The 19221-nt window shown below is 30.7% G+C and overlaps 1 protein-coding gene across 1 annotated transcript; it reads right to left on the bottom strand.

The window, feature by feature from the left end:
* Positions 1-405: 405 nt before the first annotated feature.
* Positions 406-6024, bottom strand: LOC122601086 (probable CoA ligase CCL5). Its single transcript, XM_043773860.1, has 5 exons — positions 4696-6024; positions 1333-1478; positions 1066-1133; positions 877-979; positions 406-780 (listed from the first exon to the last, which is right to left on the bottom strand). The coding sequence occupies exons 1-5, from the start codon at positions 5924-5926 to the stop codon at positions 667-669; spliced, it is 1662 nt and encodes a 553-aa protein (XP_043629795.1). The 5' UTR covers positions 5927-6024; the 3' UTR covers positions 406-666.
* Between the last annotated feature and the right edge of the window lie 13197 nt (positions 6025-19221).

The raw sequence follows: 19221 nt of genomic DNA, 5'->3' as shown, positions 1-19221 counted from the left end.
GTTTTGAAGGTTTTGGATTTGAAAAATAGATAAATAAATATAGCAATGAAGTGGGTTTTGGTCAAATCATTCCCATTATTTGGTCCACATTCCCACTTCATTCCTGTCTCCATACACAATCCGCTTATTTGTACGGCCCAATTGTTTTCAATTCCTGTATTGGTATGGCCCACCTTGTTTTCAATTCCTCTTATTGGTACGGCCCAACATATCGTCATATACTATACTCATATCCTGGTAAATCCTAACAAATCCTCTTATATTTTCTTACACAAGTCCCACGACCAAATCAACAATATTACAATAAACATCATATACTCATAGTGGTTAACTTAATTAGTGGATAACTTTTTTCATTAGAAAATGTTAAATATAGCATTGCAGCCCTAAGGCTATCCTTATGTGTATAAAAAAAAATTATATCATTCATATTAAAAGCAAACCTCCTGAATTTTATTGTAAGTTACAACTATTTAATGTATTATATATAAAAATTCCCTAATAAAATTGTGGTGTGAACATATATAAAAGATCCTACCATAAAAGAAAAATGCATTATTTATCACAATATCTAAACATGTAACCATATAATAACCCAATCCAGTATATTTACTCAACAAAGATGAAAGCTCGTCCTGGGAAGCGATATATATCGTCTTCTTTCGTTTATAGTTTGGAGGTTGCGAGTTGGATCAGATCTTTCCTCAAAATCTTTCCAGAGGGGTTCTTTGGGACTGACCCAATAAAGGCTACACGCCTAATGCGCTTGTATGGCGCTACCTGTATGATGCAAATTCATGTCATATCATCTTTCGGCAGCAATGACCATCTATATATGCACATATACGTATATTTGCTTGAGTAATATTGTTTTACCTGTTTAGAAACAAAATCCATAATTTCCTTATCGGACAAATTACTTCCATTTTTTCTCACTACATACGCCATTGGAAATTGCCCAACATCTTTATCTGGAAACCTGATACGATAGTTTACCCAAAAATTTTTATTTTTATTTTTTTGTTTTTAAATTGGTCAGAAAAAATAGATAGTAAGTGGACTTACGGGATGACAGCACAATCGTCGATTTCAGGGTGGGTTAGTAACAATGCTTCAAGTTCGGCTGGAGGAACCTATTTGTCGGATGAAATTAGCTAAAGCATTATACTCTTTATACTAATAGTAAATAAAATGGAACATAAAATTGCTGAATAAGTGCATATGAAAGTTTTACTGGCATTTACATTCGATAATTTGTGGAAAAAGAATCCTTTCTTAGTTCTTATAGGCTAAAAACAGCGGTATGATGATTAATTTGAGTTTGTTAATTACCTGGTAACCCTTATATTTGATGAGTTCTTTTAATCTATCGACCACGAAGATGAACCCATCTTCATCAATGTAGCAAAGGTCACCGGTTCTTAACCATCCGGTTGAGTCTAGAGTGGAGGCAGTAGCTTCGGCATTGCTAAAGTAACCTACAATAACATCATAAGATCATTTAGCTGGAATTGTTTGATAATTCTAATATTTACGGTACAACCTATGATTTACGGACAAATGGTGCTACTTGACAATTAACCAAATAAGATAGGAAAGTTGAAAATCTTCTCCCAGAGTATGAGTCCTTGGTTTAGAAATACCAAAGTAAACAAAAACTCGTTTTTTTTCTCTTTGCAACATTTGGATTGATAGTGATGTTTAGTTAGATGGTTATTAGTAAATTTTGCTTACAAAAGGGTAAATCTTAGAACATCTCCAATATAAGCTTAAAAAGTTTTAGGCCTAACTTATTTTCGAACAGAGCCATCCTCAAATACCAGCTCATGATTCCTCTTTTCCCTCCAGATGATTCATGCCCCATTTGTAAAAAAAAGTCAGTTTGGATAGATTTGGCGAGCATGCCCTCCACTATAAGGAATTGTCGGGGTTCAAGTATCATCATGACTGGATTAGAGATGTTTTATGGGATGTGCTTAGGCGTGCCAGAATCTCAGCCAAAAAAGAAGGCCCTAGTTGGCTGGGCAGTAGGTAAGCATCTGTGAGTCGACCTCATTGGGATGTCCCCATTGGTCGGGCTGAGAATCAGTTGCTTCGTTCCGGGCCAGGTGGTCTTGAAGGCGGAAGCTAGGAAGCTTGCTAAGCAAGAGGCAACATGTTTAGAGAATCAGCACGTGTTCATTCCGTTTGCCTTTGACACATTTGGATCCCTATCCCCTGAGGCGGTTCGCTTTTTGAAGTGGGTGTAGAAGGTGGTCCACAGTAACACGCGGAGCCCGGGGAACCAAGGATTTGTATTCACTAGAATAGACTTTGCGCTTCAAAAGGGATAGTGACTCAACTTGTTGCTCTTACCCATTATCTATATGTAACTTGGTTATTATTTATATATGGATTAATTTAAATTTTTGTTTAGCTTATTTTTGATAAACTTGGTTTCTATGACTTATTTTAAGTTTATAACTTTTTTCTTGACTTAATTATAAAAAATCAAACTCATCAATTAGAGAATCACCTCAAAAAACTAGCTTGTAAATAAACTAGACCAAATTTACTATTTGAAAAAGCTTTTTAAATAACTTGGTAGCATTGGAAAAGAAGACTTTTCTTAAAGCATCTTTCGATGGAGGTTTATGTTACAACATGATGTTGCAAAACCTTGTAACATTGGAAAATAATACTTTTTAAAAAGCAACTTTCATAGAGGTTTATTCTATGTTGCAAAAAGTTGTAAATGCACTAGTGGTCATTACAGAATAAAAATTAAATAAATTCCCCGCTCTTTATTAATCTTACCTTATTGTTTTGTAGTAATACTTTAGCAAAATTTGTGTTGAACTTAATTATGAGAAATGTTATTTGGGTTGACATAACATATTTTGCTATTTTATAAAATAAGAAGTTAATGTTTGGTTTTATTATATAAAAATGATCCACATAATAAATTTATAAATTTTTTTTATCAAGTTGAAGTATAAGAAATGAATTCATATCTTAAGGACGCTTATTGAAGATAGCCTAATAAATGATCCAAATAAAAAAATTTACCTAATAAATGATCCAAATAAAAAAATTTAAAAATGTGTAAGGATTTTAAGGATTTGTAAAGATACGATTCGGCAACTCAAAGATGTTTATTAAAAGTAGCCTAATAAATGTGAATTTTAACAATAACAACTCAAAATTAAGATGAAAACAGAAAAAGCAAAATCCGAGCATATTTTTATACTTGCCTAAATACTACTATTTTTGTATATATGCAACGGCAAGGGTGTTCAAAGTCGGATATCCGAAATTCGGATATTTGAAATTTCGGATAGTGGATTTCAATATCCGAACATATATCCGAAATTTCGGATATCCGAAGTTCGGATATCCCAAATCGGATTTTCGAACAATCCGAAATATCCGAATTTTAAAAAATATATATATTTGGATAATTTCGGATATTCTTAGGTATTAAATAATAAAATTTTGAATTTTTATTTAAAAAATAAATAAGGTTTTCGAATTTATCGGATATCCGACTTTTTGAATAAAAACAGATCGGATTTTTAGATATTTGGATAACGGATTTGGATACGGATAGTTTTGACTTTTGAACACCCCTAACGATAGGGCAAAACCGAACAAAAAAAACGAAAACCGAACGAAATCCATTGGTTTGGTTTTCGTTTTTCAAAAACCGAACGGATCGGTTCAGATTTTAGTTTCATAAGCCAAAAAACCGATCAAAAACCGAACCGAACCGAACTAAATATATATATTTTTTATATTTATATCATATTACATTGTTATTTATTACTTATAATTTATAAATATGTTAATATATTTAATCTTTTTATCTTTTTAATGTACAAATCTTTACAAATTATATACTTCTAATAAAAAAGTGCAGTAAAAACAATTCGTTTTATAAAAGTTATACAAATTTTAACACTTAAAAGATATAATTAGTTATTAAAAAGCTTCTCTGTATCTGAGTTTTTATATCAAATTTTTTTTTCTTAACAATTGAAAGTTAAATTTATAACATAATATATAAAAAACTTTTAAAATAAAAAGTTATTAAAAAAACAAAAAAAAAACAGAAATCGATCCAAACCGAACCGAGCAAAAACCAAATCTCATAGTTTTGGTTTTTTAAAACCGAATGGATCAGTTCAGGTTTTGGTTATAAGTAAAACCGACAGAAACTGATCCATACTCACCCATACCTAACGACAAGTTCAACCACTACACTCACCACCCTTCATTATACTAGTGGCATATCAGATATAAAGCATCGAATGACCATGACAGGAACCACTTTTGTTGTCTCTGGAAATAATTAACTATGGCCCCAAAACCATTAAAGCTAACAATGACAAAGTGGTACAATTGATATTATTAGAATTTCAATTACTACCTCTTTAATTAACATCTTCACAGTTATCAGAAATTATAACTTCTCATTAATTTAATATTTAATTTAGTACTTATTATTATAATTTACTATTATTTTTTCTCAAAGGGGATACCTAAATAGATGCAAAATATTGACACTTCAGATTCACACTTTTTCAATATTGATCAAAACTATGTTAGTCCAAAAACAACTGCTGGTTTTTACTATCCATTTCTGAAGTCATATTATGTCTTTTATCTTAACAGTGTATTTGACAATTAAATTTTGCAAAGAGAAACTATTGTTACCTTTCATAATTGTTGGACCCTTGAGCCAAAGTTCTCCGGTCCGGTTAACCGGCAACGCTTCTCCGGTCTCCGGATCAACGATTCTGGCTTCCATATTCGACGATAACATCCCCGCGGTCCCATACCTTCGGCTCTCATCTATATTATCTGTCGATGCACCGATTCCAGTAGATTCTGTCAACCCATACCCTTGCATAATAGTAACTCCAGGATACTTTTCCATAAACCCTTCGGTTAACTCTTTACTCAAAGGTGCTCCGCCAGATAACACCCATTTCAAACTTGTTAAATCGTATTTAGCTCTTATTTGTTCAGCGTTATTAACCAGTGCCACCAGTATCGGTGGCACTAGCGGTAAATAACTTACATTATATGTCCCAATAGAGGACAACATTTCATGCATTTCAAATTTTGACAGGACTACAATAGTAGCCCCGGAGGCTATTAGTCCTGTCGCAAATGCAACTAGTCCATATATGTGAAACATAGGGACAGTGCATAAAAAAGTTTGTTGTTGTTGTACTTCTAAATTAAATCTCCCAATAACAGTTTGTACCATCGCAATTAAATTGCGATGGGACGAGATCACACCTTTACTCGCTCCAGTAGTACCGGAGGAGTACAAAAGTGTGGCAGTATCGTCTTGTGTTACTCTCTCTTTAGTTATTTTATTTTTCGGTTTCCTCGACATCATTTCCTCCAAAGTTGTCACAACTTTGGTGGTCGTGGTGTCGAGGAATTTCTCATTAGGTGTTATTAACACCACTGGCAAATTAGAATCCCTGAGCTTTGAAAAAAGCTCAAGGGTTGTAAATGCCAGTTTTGGTTTTGAATCTTTGATTTGTTTATTGATTTCGGTATTCAAGTTTAAAGGATTAGTGGTTGTGATAATAGCACCTATAGACATCACGGATAGACAAACGATCGGGAAAAAGATCGAGTTTGGCGAAAGTAACAAAACGACGTCGCCTTTACGAATACCTAACTCAGATAGCGATGAGGAAACCGATTCAACGGCTTTCCATACATCTGAAAAAGTGAGACGTTGCCCTGTCGATGCGTCAATGTATGCAACCTTGCCGTGGTGTGCACGCGCTGATATAAAGGTTGTGACGTCGAGCGTTTCGTTCGAGGGCAACGGTGGGGGTTTTCGTTTGCTATAAAAGGTAGAGTTTGATTTGTTGTAACCGGATTTTGAGTCGATTTCCGGCATGTTGGTTAAATGTGACATATATATGAAGAGATGCCTTTACAGCAAAAAAGTTATGTATGTGATATGTTTTTTTTTTAATATTTCTTTAAGTTTTAGTGAATGAATGTTGGGACTGTATTTTGACTATTTGGTCAGTATTTATGTATGAATGAAATTTGTTTATAATTATTTTGAAGAACAAGAGATGGGATCGAAACCGTTGATCTGGTATGTGGACCCACACGTTGGTCAAGATGCATTTTTTCGCAACGTGTGTCATGTGTTATTTGTTTTTGTTCTAGCTGCCGTGTTGAAACTTAAAAAAAAGTGTATCTATTTAGCAGTTTTTTTTTTTTTTTTTTTTTCTGAGTGGACGGAGCACCTTGTGAGGGGAGGGTATCAAGCCGGTAAACACCGTCCTGTGTGTCGTTACCGTAATTTGAAGAGGGTGATCTCGTTTTCGTTTTATGACATAAATTGATAAAGATAGTCCCTTAGCAAACATAAGACATAAATTTGTACATTAATCACTCATCTATAATTCTTTTCATTATTTTGTTCGTCAATCTTTGATAGCATTCGTTAATTTTTAATCTTTGTTTGTGTACATTTATGTCGTCTATCGCATTTTCTTTTAGGTAGACATTTTGGGAAAATACTTAAAATCAATATTGAAAATTTAAGTTCAATGTTGAAAATTTATGTAAAATCTGCTTTATAAAATAGTATAGATATAGATTAAATGAGTTTATAGCCGTACTTGCAAGCATAGTTTTGCTTTTGGTTTGGGTGACTTAAAATCTTTTATTTCATCTGTAAGACTGCAAGTCACTAACTTGTAACAACCCATTAGATAAATTTAAAACTCCAGGCCGTGCTAGCCCAGTATTGCTCCAATTAAAAGAAATGGGCCCTTGAAAGCATGTTTTGCTCTGACCCATAAACTATTTTCTATAGTTGACTAGTTGAGTTACGAATTCCTTTGAAATCTAATATCAAAAAGAGTGGATGTTATAGTTTCATTATAACTTGTAACAAACTAAACAATTTATTTTGAAAATAATTATGGGCCTGTTAGACCCCAATTTTGTTCTTACCCATAATAGTTTTCGACCCATTTTCAAAAGATGGTTTCGAAAATATGCATAAGGCTTAGTTAGATTCATTATCTTTCATTCACGAAGCTCCATATGTGTTACACGCTAAATATATGTAACATTTCGAGCATTGTTTGACCCATGATTTTTATGGTTTAAAAAAATATATGTAAGGGGTTTTTTTCACCCAACTTATATGTCTAACAGCCTCATATTTCCTTTCCCCTTTATATAACCATATATATATATATATATACAAGGATGCGAATATAAGGCTGTTAGGTAGCTAAGCTTAAGTGTGGAACACTCATATATTGTTTTTTTTAATTCATAAAAATCATGGGGGTCATTTGATTTAATTAAAATTCAACAAATATTAAAAATTTAGTATGTGAAGGTTCCACACCTAAGCTTAGGTGCCGGACAACCTTATGTTCACTTTTCCCATATACATACATATATATATATATATATATATATATATATATATATATATATATAAACCTTTTGTAAATACCTTTTACTACTTAATATAAAAGTTTTTTTTTAGAATAAATTAAAAACTTCAAATTATTACATTTTTTCTCTTTCAGTTTTAATTGTAATTTAATAAACTTTGATATATTTTCAAAACTTTTTTCCAAAACAATTTTTATGAAAAAACTTTACCATTAAAAATGTCCTTATATAACACATCTATACTATATTATAAAACAAATATGGTTTCAATTTTCAATTTCAACAATGTACACATGATAATACATAATATATCATACATCAATGCCTACAACTTTCTCTCTCCTCCATAAATCATATTATTTCTCTAATTCTTTCAAAATATTTTATCTCAAAAATCGTTCATCGATAAATTATAAAAATTATATGGGTGTTCTTAAAATTTCATGCTCTTTCATTAGAGATGTCATTCGATATACTTTTGACGAATTTTTAAATCCGAAGGCGGAGCCCGTATGGCTAAGACATTTTATGACATATCACCTCTTATAACCTATCATACTGTATGACCTATCACCTTCACCATCTCACCGCCGCAACGCACGAGTACTTGCTCTCGTTATATCTAAATAGTGACAATCATTACATAATTGTAATCTCATTAATGCCAAAGTTTATGAACAGTGCCACGTGCCACGTGCGCGCTGTTCTATTAGTCTCGCATGTACCCCGCGTTTTTCCGAGATTTTGTCATATCGGATTCCGTTAAGGTTATTTTGTGTTCGGTTTTTCTTGGTTTCGTACATATTTTTTTTTGCTTTTGTGTTTTCTTTCTATTGGTCCACCTATACCCCGCGTTTTTTCGGATTTTGCTATATCGAATCCTGTTAAGGTTATTTTTCTTTCGGTTTTTGTTGGTTTATTACATAGTTTTTTTGCTTTTGTATTCTCTTTCTATTGGTTCATCGTATACCCCCCATCACTATTTAGATTTTGCCATTTTGGATCCCGTTTGGGGTTTTTTCTTGGTGTTCATCATAGTTTTTTGGCTTTTGTGTTCTGAATTAATATATTGGAAACTTTTACACAATATTTAATTTTTCCTTTGTTATTTCTATTTTCGTTCGGTTTTTGTTGGTTTATTACATAGTTTTTTTGCTTTTGTGTTCTCTTTCTATTGGTTCATCGTATACCCCCCATCACTATTTAGATTTTGCCATTTTGGATCCCGTTTGGGGTTTTTTCTTGGTGTTCATCATAGTTTTTTGGCTTTTGTGTTCTGAATTAATATATTGGAAACTTTTACACAATATTTAATCTTTCCTTTGTTATTTCTATTTTCGTTAAGTTTATTTATCTTTTGGTTTTTCATGGTTTTTTGATACATTTTTTTTGCTTATATGATCTCTTTTATTGGTTCATCATATACCCCGCATCATTTTTTAGATTCTGACATTACGGATCCCATTTTGAGTTTTTTCTTTCGTTTTTTTTTGGCATGGTTATCAATAGTCACCATGCTTATTAAAACTTGACACGTCGCATCGGTTATAAAGTGACACATCGCACGTTTCCTATAGTTTGGATTTTGACACATTGCATCCTGTTCAGATTTTGTCACGTCTTTTTCTTTTTTAGTTTTGTTTTTCCTTTTCGGATTTTTTATTACGGGTTACTTCTTTTGTTTTTTTCACACTTTTTAATTGTCATTCAACCTTATTGTGATATACCCCGTACCACTACTTGTATTTTGCTATATCGCATCCACCTGATATCTGAACTAATATATTAATATTTTTGTCATATCACATCCCGTTCAGGTTTCTACTACGGGTTACGTTTTGGTTTCTTGCATACTTTTAAACAAACATATTAATGACAAAATTATTTCTATTAAGCTGTCGAAAATTCACAGCATATATACTAAAATAACGAACCGTTTCAACAAAGGAATTGAAACCTCGCAACGCGGGTCCAAAATTTTCTAGTTTTCACTAATAAATAGTGTAAAACGACACTATTCATGGCAAACCGACAATCACCTTTTCATCACAATTGAAGGTATACAATAGATCAATTAGATAGAAATAAAAATAAAATGGTCAGTATAATAGAACTCACTATACATGTATTGATGGTATATCTTATGATTTTCTAGATATAATAATTTTAGCTATCATGTGAACAGTCTTGAAACAGAAATTAGTTAAATTATATTAAAATCACATAAAAAAAATCTACCAATAATTTTTTAAAAAAAGGAATAAAGAATGATGTGTCTATTCATCGACATGTGACGTTTAAAATAAGCAATGTGTATCTTTTAAATATCTATCTTTACAAATTTTATTTTTTAAACTACATAAATAATTAAAAATTCTAATCAATTCATATATATATATATATATATATACCTAATATAATCAAAACTCCTATATTTTTAAACTATATTCATTGCTAACATATATATAAATTTTCATCAATTTAGAAAGTCAAATAACATCTAACGATCCTTAAGACCCGTTAGAGGAAATGATTTAACTCCGTGTTAGAAAAAAGGACTTGATTAGCAACAATATTTGTAACGCCCGTTAAACACCCGAACAAAACTTAATGACCGTCAACTGATGGGGACTACAAGAGAATTAAGTTATAGGGACTATTTTCGTTAAAAACGTTGAAAAATGTGTGCACGGAAATCCATGCACGCCTTTATTATATATCTTATATATATATAGACTATTTTCGTTAAAAACGTTGAAAAATGCGTGCACGGTATATATATTGTAACTTAAAAAATATAAAACCACACTATTAAGGGCAAAACGACAATCACCTTTTATTGAAGGTATGCAATATATAAACTCACAATGCATGGATCATTGGACCATCTTATGACTTTCTAGATGTAAAAAAATTCAAAAGACATAAAAATCTACCAATAATATATTTAAAAAAGGATTGAGGTTCTTTGATCTGACATTTAAAATAAGCCACACCTAGTCATTTTAAACCTATTGTTATAAATTTTAATTTTTAGACAACTTAAATAACTGAAAATTTTAATTAATTAATATATAAAGATCTAATATAACTACAACTCTTATATTATCTGTATTTTAATTAATTAAATTCCTTATATATATTATTTAACTAAAATTAAAATATAAAATTTCATCACCGTTTTTATTTTTGATGGTAATTTTTTTATTTATGGCATATTGTTATATTTATGATAATATAAAAATTAAATTTACTTTAAGTTATATGTTAAAAATGTTAGTAGAGAATACCCCAGTGGTAAGGGTGTTTCACTAAACCTGCTATGCGGGGCCCCGGGGAGTTTATTCAAAGGTTTCAAGTTCGAGACTTGGTAGGTTCTTCTCGACGATATTTTTCAATTAAGGAGATGGTATGGTGAGAAAGAATATTTAAGATCCGCTTAGTGCGGGACTCTTTCGTTGTGCGATTAGCACACATCATACGCGTCTAAAGTAAAATTCACTTGTAAAAAAAAAAAAAGTTTTACAATTTTAACTTATAAATTAATATCATTTTTATGTAGGCAGACTATTATTATACTTATACTCATAAATCACACGAATTATTGAGGTTAAACCTAAGACACTCGAAAGTACATTAATGTTAGATCTTAATTGATATGTTTATGATCTACGTTTTTTACTATCAGATTATTAATTTATTATCGAGAGAGAAAGAACGTGTTCAAACTTCTTTTTTATAATAAATCAATCGTATAACATATATAAATAATTTATATATTATATGGATCATATAATATACAAATAAAATAAGATTTTTACCTTTGGATCATGATAAAATTGATGCACGAAGATTCACGAAATACACATATATATATATATATATATATTGATGCACAATAATTTTTATGATGCATGATGATTTTCAATGAAGAGAAATCTATTGTTTATTTATATTTCGTTAATATTTATTTTATTTTAACTAGAACTTAGATGGATATATTTATACTATATTATAAAAAGAATAACATTTTATTTTTGAAAGTGTTGAAAAATATGTAATATTTTCACTTGATATCTCTTAAAATATTTTCACCTACACTACTCTTCAGAGGCGGTACCAGGAAAAAATCCCACAGAGGACAAAATTAAAAAACTTATATAAAGTAAATCTAAAAGAGAGCAAAATGTTAAAAACCTATAAAAAAATTTAAAAAATCTACAAAAATTTTAAAAATACATGACAAAATTTAAATTTTGAGGGGGGCATTGGACCCCTTGCCCCCCTTTAGAACCGCCTCTGCTACCCTTTAACATTAATGATTAAATCACACTATCAATCCTTATCTTTTTAAAAACATTTTCATTAACATTTTACATCAATTATCTACACCACTCGACCCTTCATCTACCACCAACAGTCGTCCGTACCACCACATCATCGCTGTCACGACCCTCACTGCATTGCGCGGATAACATGCTAGTCTACAATATATATATATATATATATATATATATATATATATATATATATATATATATATATATATATATATATATATAAGGGGGACAATCAAATAAGAACAGTTTTTAAATAAGAACGGTGAGAACACCTTAAAATCATCATTTTGATGCATTAAAAGTCCATAAAACTGACATAGTGCATAACTAATTATCATTATTTAAGTGTTTAACAACACATTGATTTATCAAAAACGAAAAAATCACGTTTTTTGTTGGATGCATCATTCTGATGAATATGCATCCAAGATGGATGCACAAAACAAAAAACATGATTATTTCAATTTTGACGGATGAATGTGTTGTTAATCATTTAAATAATGATAATTAGTTATGCACTATGTTAGTTTTATGGACTTTTAATACATCAAAATGATATTTTTAAGATGTTCTCACCATTCTTATTTTAAGAGTGTTCTCACCGGAATGTTATATATAAAGTAAACGAAAATAACTTTTGCTATATATAGAATATTTTTCTAAAAGCAAGAGAATATTTTACTAGCAACATGTTGAAATATCATAATATACCATATTACCATATGAGTTGGTGCATGGAATTATTTTTTAAAAGACGACAACTAGAGATCGTTTCCTTCTTAATCTTAAACAACCACCTGTCATTCTGTCACAAATCACGTGGGCTTTTATTTCGAGCCAATACGAAGGACTGGCCTAGTAACCAAGCCCAATACTGCAGTTAAAACTTAGAGATTTTTGCATACATCCTCTAAAGTCTAAACTATACGTATTACATATATGGTAATTGTTTATTTGAATCTTTAATTTTTCATGAATCTTAAGAACCAAATCCTAGCTATTTGATCATCTCAATCAATGGCTAGGATTGAAACTTATGCCTTAATTAAAAAAAAAAACATAAAGGGGCAAATATGTAAATTTGCTTAACAAATTTTTTTCCCCTTTCCTCCTCCTGATAAAAACACACAAACAAACAAACAAACAAACACTCTCTCCCTCTTTTCTCCTCCTTGGACGGTGACCACCACCACCACCACAATCTGGATCTTCATCTCAAACACTAGCAACAACAATAACAACAAGTGGAAGATGATGTTTATAATGTTATTAGAGTGATATTTTATGTATTTTATGTTTTTTATATAAAAAATGGATAAACAAACCATTTTTATCCATGATTTGTAGTTCTTTTTTCTCTTATTTTTGTTTTTTATATGATAAGAAGTTGTATCTTTGGTTGTTGTTGTTTAAAATATTTATAATGAGTTTTGCCCACAAAGTGCTTGATGAAATGTCTAAACCAAAATGTATGTACTAAATCAAATTTGATTATATACGTATTTACTGATTGTACAGCCAATCATACTTGATTGTACATCATTCTAAATTTTGAATTTGTTAAATTTGTGTTTTGTAACTTTGTTTGTGCAATCAAATTTGATTATGTATTGAGTTTTTAGTTACCTGTGTGTTTGTGACTATATGTTTATAATCAAATTTGATTATGTGTTGATATTTTAGTGATTTCTATTTTTGCAACTTAATGTCTAGAATCAAATTTGATTATGTATAAAGATTTTAGAGATTTTGATTTTGTAACTTTGTTTGTACAATCAAATTTGATTTTGTATTGAGTTTATAGTTACCTGTGTGTTTGTGACTATATGCCTACAATCAACTTTGATTATGTATTTATGTGTTGATATTTTTAGTGATTTCAGTTTTTACAACTTTATGTATAGAATCAAAGTTGATTATGTATAAAGAATTTAGACAAAACAAATGAGTTCCATATCAAAAACTATTCAAAATCAAATTTGATTTTATGCATATGGTGCAAACTTATACAAAATCAAATTTGATTTTGTGCACACATTGGGACAAAACAAATGAGTAAAAATCAATAAAAATCTTAGGCATACAGTGTAAAAAGCTATACAAAATCAAATTTGATTTTATGCATACATTTTGACAAAAGAAATGAGTTTCGTACCAAGAAACCTACACAAAATCAAATTTGATTTTACCCATACGGTTTCAAAAACCTATACAAAATCATATTTGATTATGTACAAAATCATTTAAAGATTTTGTGTAGCCCATTGAGTCAAACCAAATGGCTTCCATATAAAGATTTTTATGAAATCATATTTAAAAATCATTTATGATTTTGTGTAGCACATTGAGTCAAACCAAATGGCTTCCATATAAAGATTTTTATTCAAAATCATTTTTGATTTTACTCATAAAGTATGAAAACCTATTCAAAATCAACTATTCAAAATCAAAAATGATTTTACGCATACATTGGGGAAAAACTATACAAAATCATATATGATTTTTTATAGCACATTGAGATAAAACCAAGTGAAAGAAAACCATTTAAAATCAAAAAATGATTTTAAGAATATAGTGTGAAAAAACTATACAAAATCATATATGATTTTATTCTTACATCTAGAATCTATAAGCCTATTCAAAATCATACATGATTTAATATCAAATCACATTTGATTGAGTATTGCATAAGGTGTTTGATGAAATGTCTAAATCAATGTTTGATAATATGATTTAATTAACTTTATGATTCTAAATTAAATTTTTTAGTGTATAGGTTTGTGGATATAAACTCCATTTGTTTTATGGGAATGTATGAGTAATATCAAATTCGATTTGTTATCTGTTATTGTTTACTTTTATGTTCATCATCATATTTGATTATGTATAGAGATTATAGAGATTTCTGTTTTTCAAACTGTATGTGTAAAATCATATTTGATTTTGTATATAGATTCTATAAATTTGTGTTTTGTACAATCAAGTTTGATTTTGTATTGAGGTTTTAGTTACTTGTGTTCTTATACCTAGAATCATATTGGATTTTACTCTTACAGTGTGAAAATCTTATATATAATGAACTATTCAAAATCAAAAATGATTATACGCATACATTGTGAAAAATCTATTCAAAATCAACTATTCAAAATCAAAAATGATTTTACGCATATATTGAGGAAAACCTATATAAAATCATATATGATTTTTTATAACACATTGAGACAAAACCAAATGAGTTCCATACAAAGAAAACCATTTAAAATCAAAAATGATTTTGCATAGATTTTTTGGGGTTTTTACATGGTAGCTTAGGGTTTAGGGTGTTTACATTACTTGATCGTTACATAAAGTTAAGTAGCTTACGCTACTTAATCGTTACAAGAATAGGGTTGAGTATCCATTCGTCACAGGTTGGTTGATCATCCCAGATGGAATACTCAATCGACAAACATGGGTCACTCGGGAGATATCATGACTACCCCCTCGTGATCGATTCAGCACACTGATGGTGTGTTTTTATTCTTGTCTTTACATTTATATGTTGTACAAGTAACTATCTAGATTAAACACACGTAACGAGCAGAGAACCGGTCAATGTAGTATAGTCTAGTGATAAGCTACAGGATCGTTCGCAGGGACGCGTTGCTTTACCTAATCTAGTAGTATGTGTAATTCTAGTTGTTTTGGGGGTTTGTCACTAACTCCTAAATAACTAATATTTTAACAGTAAATTAAAATAGCCGCAACCGCTTATTCAGTGAAAGGCTAGTCTGAAAATATTTGGAAAAAACAAATAACAGTACTTAAATTAAAATACTTGTTTGGCATCTCCGATCTCATGGTATGACCAAATACTATCCTACTGGTTTGCTAGTCTGTTGGAAACTTCATCACGACTCAGATTCCCGTTCGATTCACTTAGCCTAATTAATAGTGTTGTCGCTAGACTCACACTACGCTATAAACAAATTCTCGCTAGAAACAAATTCTCGCTAGAATCATTGTTTAAGCATTAATGACCTAAAGTTTGTGTTACTAATTCATCTTTTAATTACCCAGCTCTTAAGCCATGGCTAGATATAACTCTATCTGGTGACCACAGTGCTCATTTCCTAGTCAAAGGATCGCGTCTGACATTGTTAAGCTTCATGTTCAATTCATCCTAGTTACTATGGTTCTGAATCACTCGGTTACACGTGAATCACTTTTTACTTCTAGTTATAGACCGACTAGTCGTTTTCTGTCCTAACATATTAGTGCTAGTGTATGATCATAGACAACCATCAGAATTAAACTAATATGTTCAGATATAAAACCAATAGCAACATGAATTACTAATAAACATGGATCTACGATAACTAGTAAAACACATTCCAACAGAATCTAAACAAACACAGTAAAACAATAAGCTTCTACATGATTACATCAATCCAAACAAGTATTTAGCCTACTAGCCTAACATTATTAAAGGAATAACAAAATTTGAAAAGATGAAAGACATTGTTTGATAATAAAAGTAAATAAAAGATAAAAGATCTACACCAAGAATGAAGATCGGAATGCGTTAGAAGCTATAAAACCTCTTTGGAATATGCAAAATCGATCTAGGGTTGTTGCTGGGCGGCTAGGGCTGCTGAATCGGCTCTCTCTTAGGGTTTTGAGGGTTAGTTCGGCTTAAATAGAGGTGAAAGTCGGTTACTGAACTGGGCCGACCAGTGGCGCTGGTGGGCTCTCCAGCGGCGCTGGTCCTGGACTTGATTGGGCTAGCGGCGCTGGTTGTTGGCTAGCGACGCTGGTGAATCATGCTGCAGCTTTCGCACCTTCGTTCGGCTCTCGAATCACTTCCTTGTGTCTTGTAATCTTCATAGGCTTCGTTCTTGAGTCACTTGATGCCATTTACCCTCTCTCGCATCTTCCGTGAACCTGCATAAACATATAATTCCATTAAGTACCAATAGTTCCGGAATATTAACTCATTTAAGCATTGAAATGAAGCTTTTCGATAGGGTTTTTATCACAAAATGGACGCTCATCACACACTAGCCCCAAACGACTACATGGGTTAAGCTTAACACTTTTCGTCTCAGTTTATACTCGAGTTCGTCTCAGTTCGTCACAATCATCACATATCGTCACATATTATCACATATCATCACATATCAACACATGTCATCTCAAATCGACACAAAAAGTTAATCTTTATTGCATTTCATATCATTATATGATGATTAGCTTATGTCTTTAGACATATCATTAATTCGACATTAGGATATAATGACTTAATTATAGAATTGTTTTAGATATATATAAACAATTCTATGAACAGTGTCAGTGCCACGTGGGACTGTTTCATTGGGCCACCTACTTCCATGTTATACACTCTGGGTTACTACTCGGATTTTACCATATCATACACCGTTTCAGTTTTTTCTTTTTGGTTTTTCTTGATTTTTTGCACACTCTTTTTTTTTGTTCTTGGCTCACACCCTGCGTTACCACTCGGATTTTGCCATATGAGACACGGTTCGAGTTTTTTCCTTTCGATTTTTCTTTGTATTTTGCACAAGTTTTTTTGCTTTTTGTGTTTTCAACTAATATATTGGGCGGTAACACTGTTTTATTGGTTCATTTTACATCTCGCATCGCTATTCGAATTTTGCCATTATTAGATCCCAATTGAATCTTTTTTTCTTTTGTTTTACTTGGCTTTTTACATAGTTTTTTTCTTTTATATTTTTAAATAATATATTGAAAATTTTTATTCAGCATTTTCTTTATCCTTCATTTTTTATTTCAGTTTGCTTGCACAAAAACTGTTTGATATTGCAAAAGCGTTTGTGGTATCGCCTTTTCAACAGATATATTAATAATTTTCGTTTGAATTTTTTTTCGGTTTTTGTTTTCATGCATATATGTATTTGACGTTGTACATATTTTAATGTGTTTGTGGTATTGCTCCTAAACAGTTATATATTTTTTATATCCATGGCAAAATGGTTTTTAATTAGATCGTTATAGGTTCAACGCAAGTACACTAACACATCAAAACCGTATTAACATTAAAAATTCCCCACGCTATTAAAACCCGGATCGCGGGGACAAACACACTAGTTAAATAACATTATTTTGATATATATTAGAAATGGATTAACTTATATATTGGTATACATGATAATAGTATAATGATAATAATTTGATTGTATTGGGTACACTAGTAACTAATTAATATAATAGTTTTAATTATACATATTATTTAAAAAAATATTTTTTGATTGTATAACAGAAAAGAATACGTGTTGATTAAATATTAGATTACGTGTTGATTAAAAGATGTTTTAATCATGTTTTAATATATTTTTGTTTTAATATATTCTTAGATTTGCTAACTCTTATCAAACTCCTTAACTTAAAATAAAAAAAAATGTTTTCCACTAAAAATAAAATATTACTAAATTTTTTTAATTTAACAGATAAAGGGAACCAAAAATTTCGAAAAATAAGTAATTCCATAGACTTTAAACAAACACGGTACCCGTGTAATGGAAGTAACAGATGGTAATGAGTGGCAATATCAAATGATGTAAGTAATTAATTGATATAATTGTGTTTGATTTTAAGGGGATAGTGAAGATATTTTATAATTTAATATTAAGTGTTGGTAGAGATTTAATTCATTAAGAATAGTTTATTCAATTTACATGTTTTTTTTATTAAGTAGTGTTAGTGATTTAATTCGTTAAAGATAGTTTGGCCAATTTACATGTTTTTTTTAAACTTTCAATATAAAGCTATAATTTTTTATATAACTAGCATTTTTACGTGTGCAATACGGCAATGGTGGTGGTAGCAGCGGTGTGGTGATGGCGGCGTGACGGGTGGTGGCGGGGTGGTTATTATTGTAAAAATAATTAATGTAAAAAGGGTAGTGTAATTATTTTAGGAGTTGACGGATCTATGTTGTAAATTATTCCGTATTTCATTAAGGGGATTATAGGTATTTTAAGTAAATTTGTTTTAATTAACAAATAAAAAAGAGAGAATTAATTAAATCATTAACGCTAAAATAGTTGTTTTGCATGAGGACATTTTTATGAGACATAGTGTTGAAAGTGTTAGGAGAGGGAGTGCGATAATTTTTAGAGTTAAATGCAAAAATGGTCCCTATGGTTCGTTCGTTTTTGCAAAGGCAATACCTCTCTTGAATTTTTAGCAACGATAGTCCCTGAAGACATGTTTCAGTTGCAATGGCAGTCCCTTTCTAACAGATCCGTTAGATGATGTCGTTAAGTTTTCATGTGAGTAGCACATGAGGGGTATTAATGTCTTTCAACCTACACAAATCTAAGGATGTTCAAAACTATCTATATATGAACTTATGATCCGAAAATCTGATCCGGTTTTCTTCAAAACTTTGGATAGTGATTTTTGAAAAAGTTTA

The sequence above is a fragment of the Erigeron canadensis genome, chromosome 1 (genome assembly GCF_010389155.1).
Source record: "Erigeron canadensis isolate Cc75 chromosome 1, C_canadensis_v1, whole genome shotgun sequence".
NCBI lineage: Eukaryota > Viridiplantae > Streptophyta > Magnoliopsida > Asterales > Asteraceae > Erigeron > Erigeron canadensis.
This window is presented reverse-complemented; position numbering and strand designations above follow the sequence as displayed.

What these genes read in the sequence shown, in the direction of transcription:
- LOC122601086 (XM_043773860.1), bottom strand. Translation starts at nt 5,926, where the DNA reads ATGTCACATTTAACCAACATGCCGGAAATCGACTCAAAATCCGGTTAC. An exon ending in TCAAATATAAGGGTTACCAG is followed by an intron (nt 1,134 to 1,332) that starts GTAATTAACAAA and finishes TCCGACAAATAG; the next exon opens with GTTCCTCCAGCCGAACTTGA. An exon ending in TGGATTTTGTTTCTAAACAG is followed by an intron (nt 781 to 876) that starts GTAAAACAATAT and finishes TGCATCATACAG; the next exon opens with GTAGCGCCATACAAGCGCAT.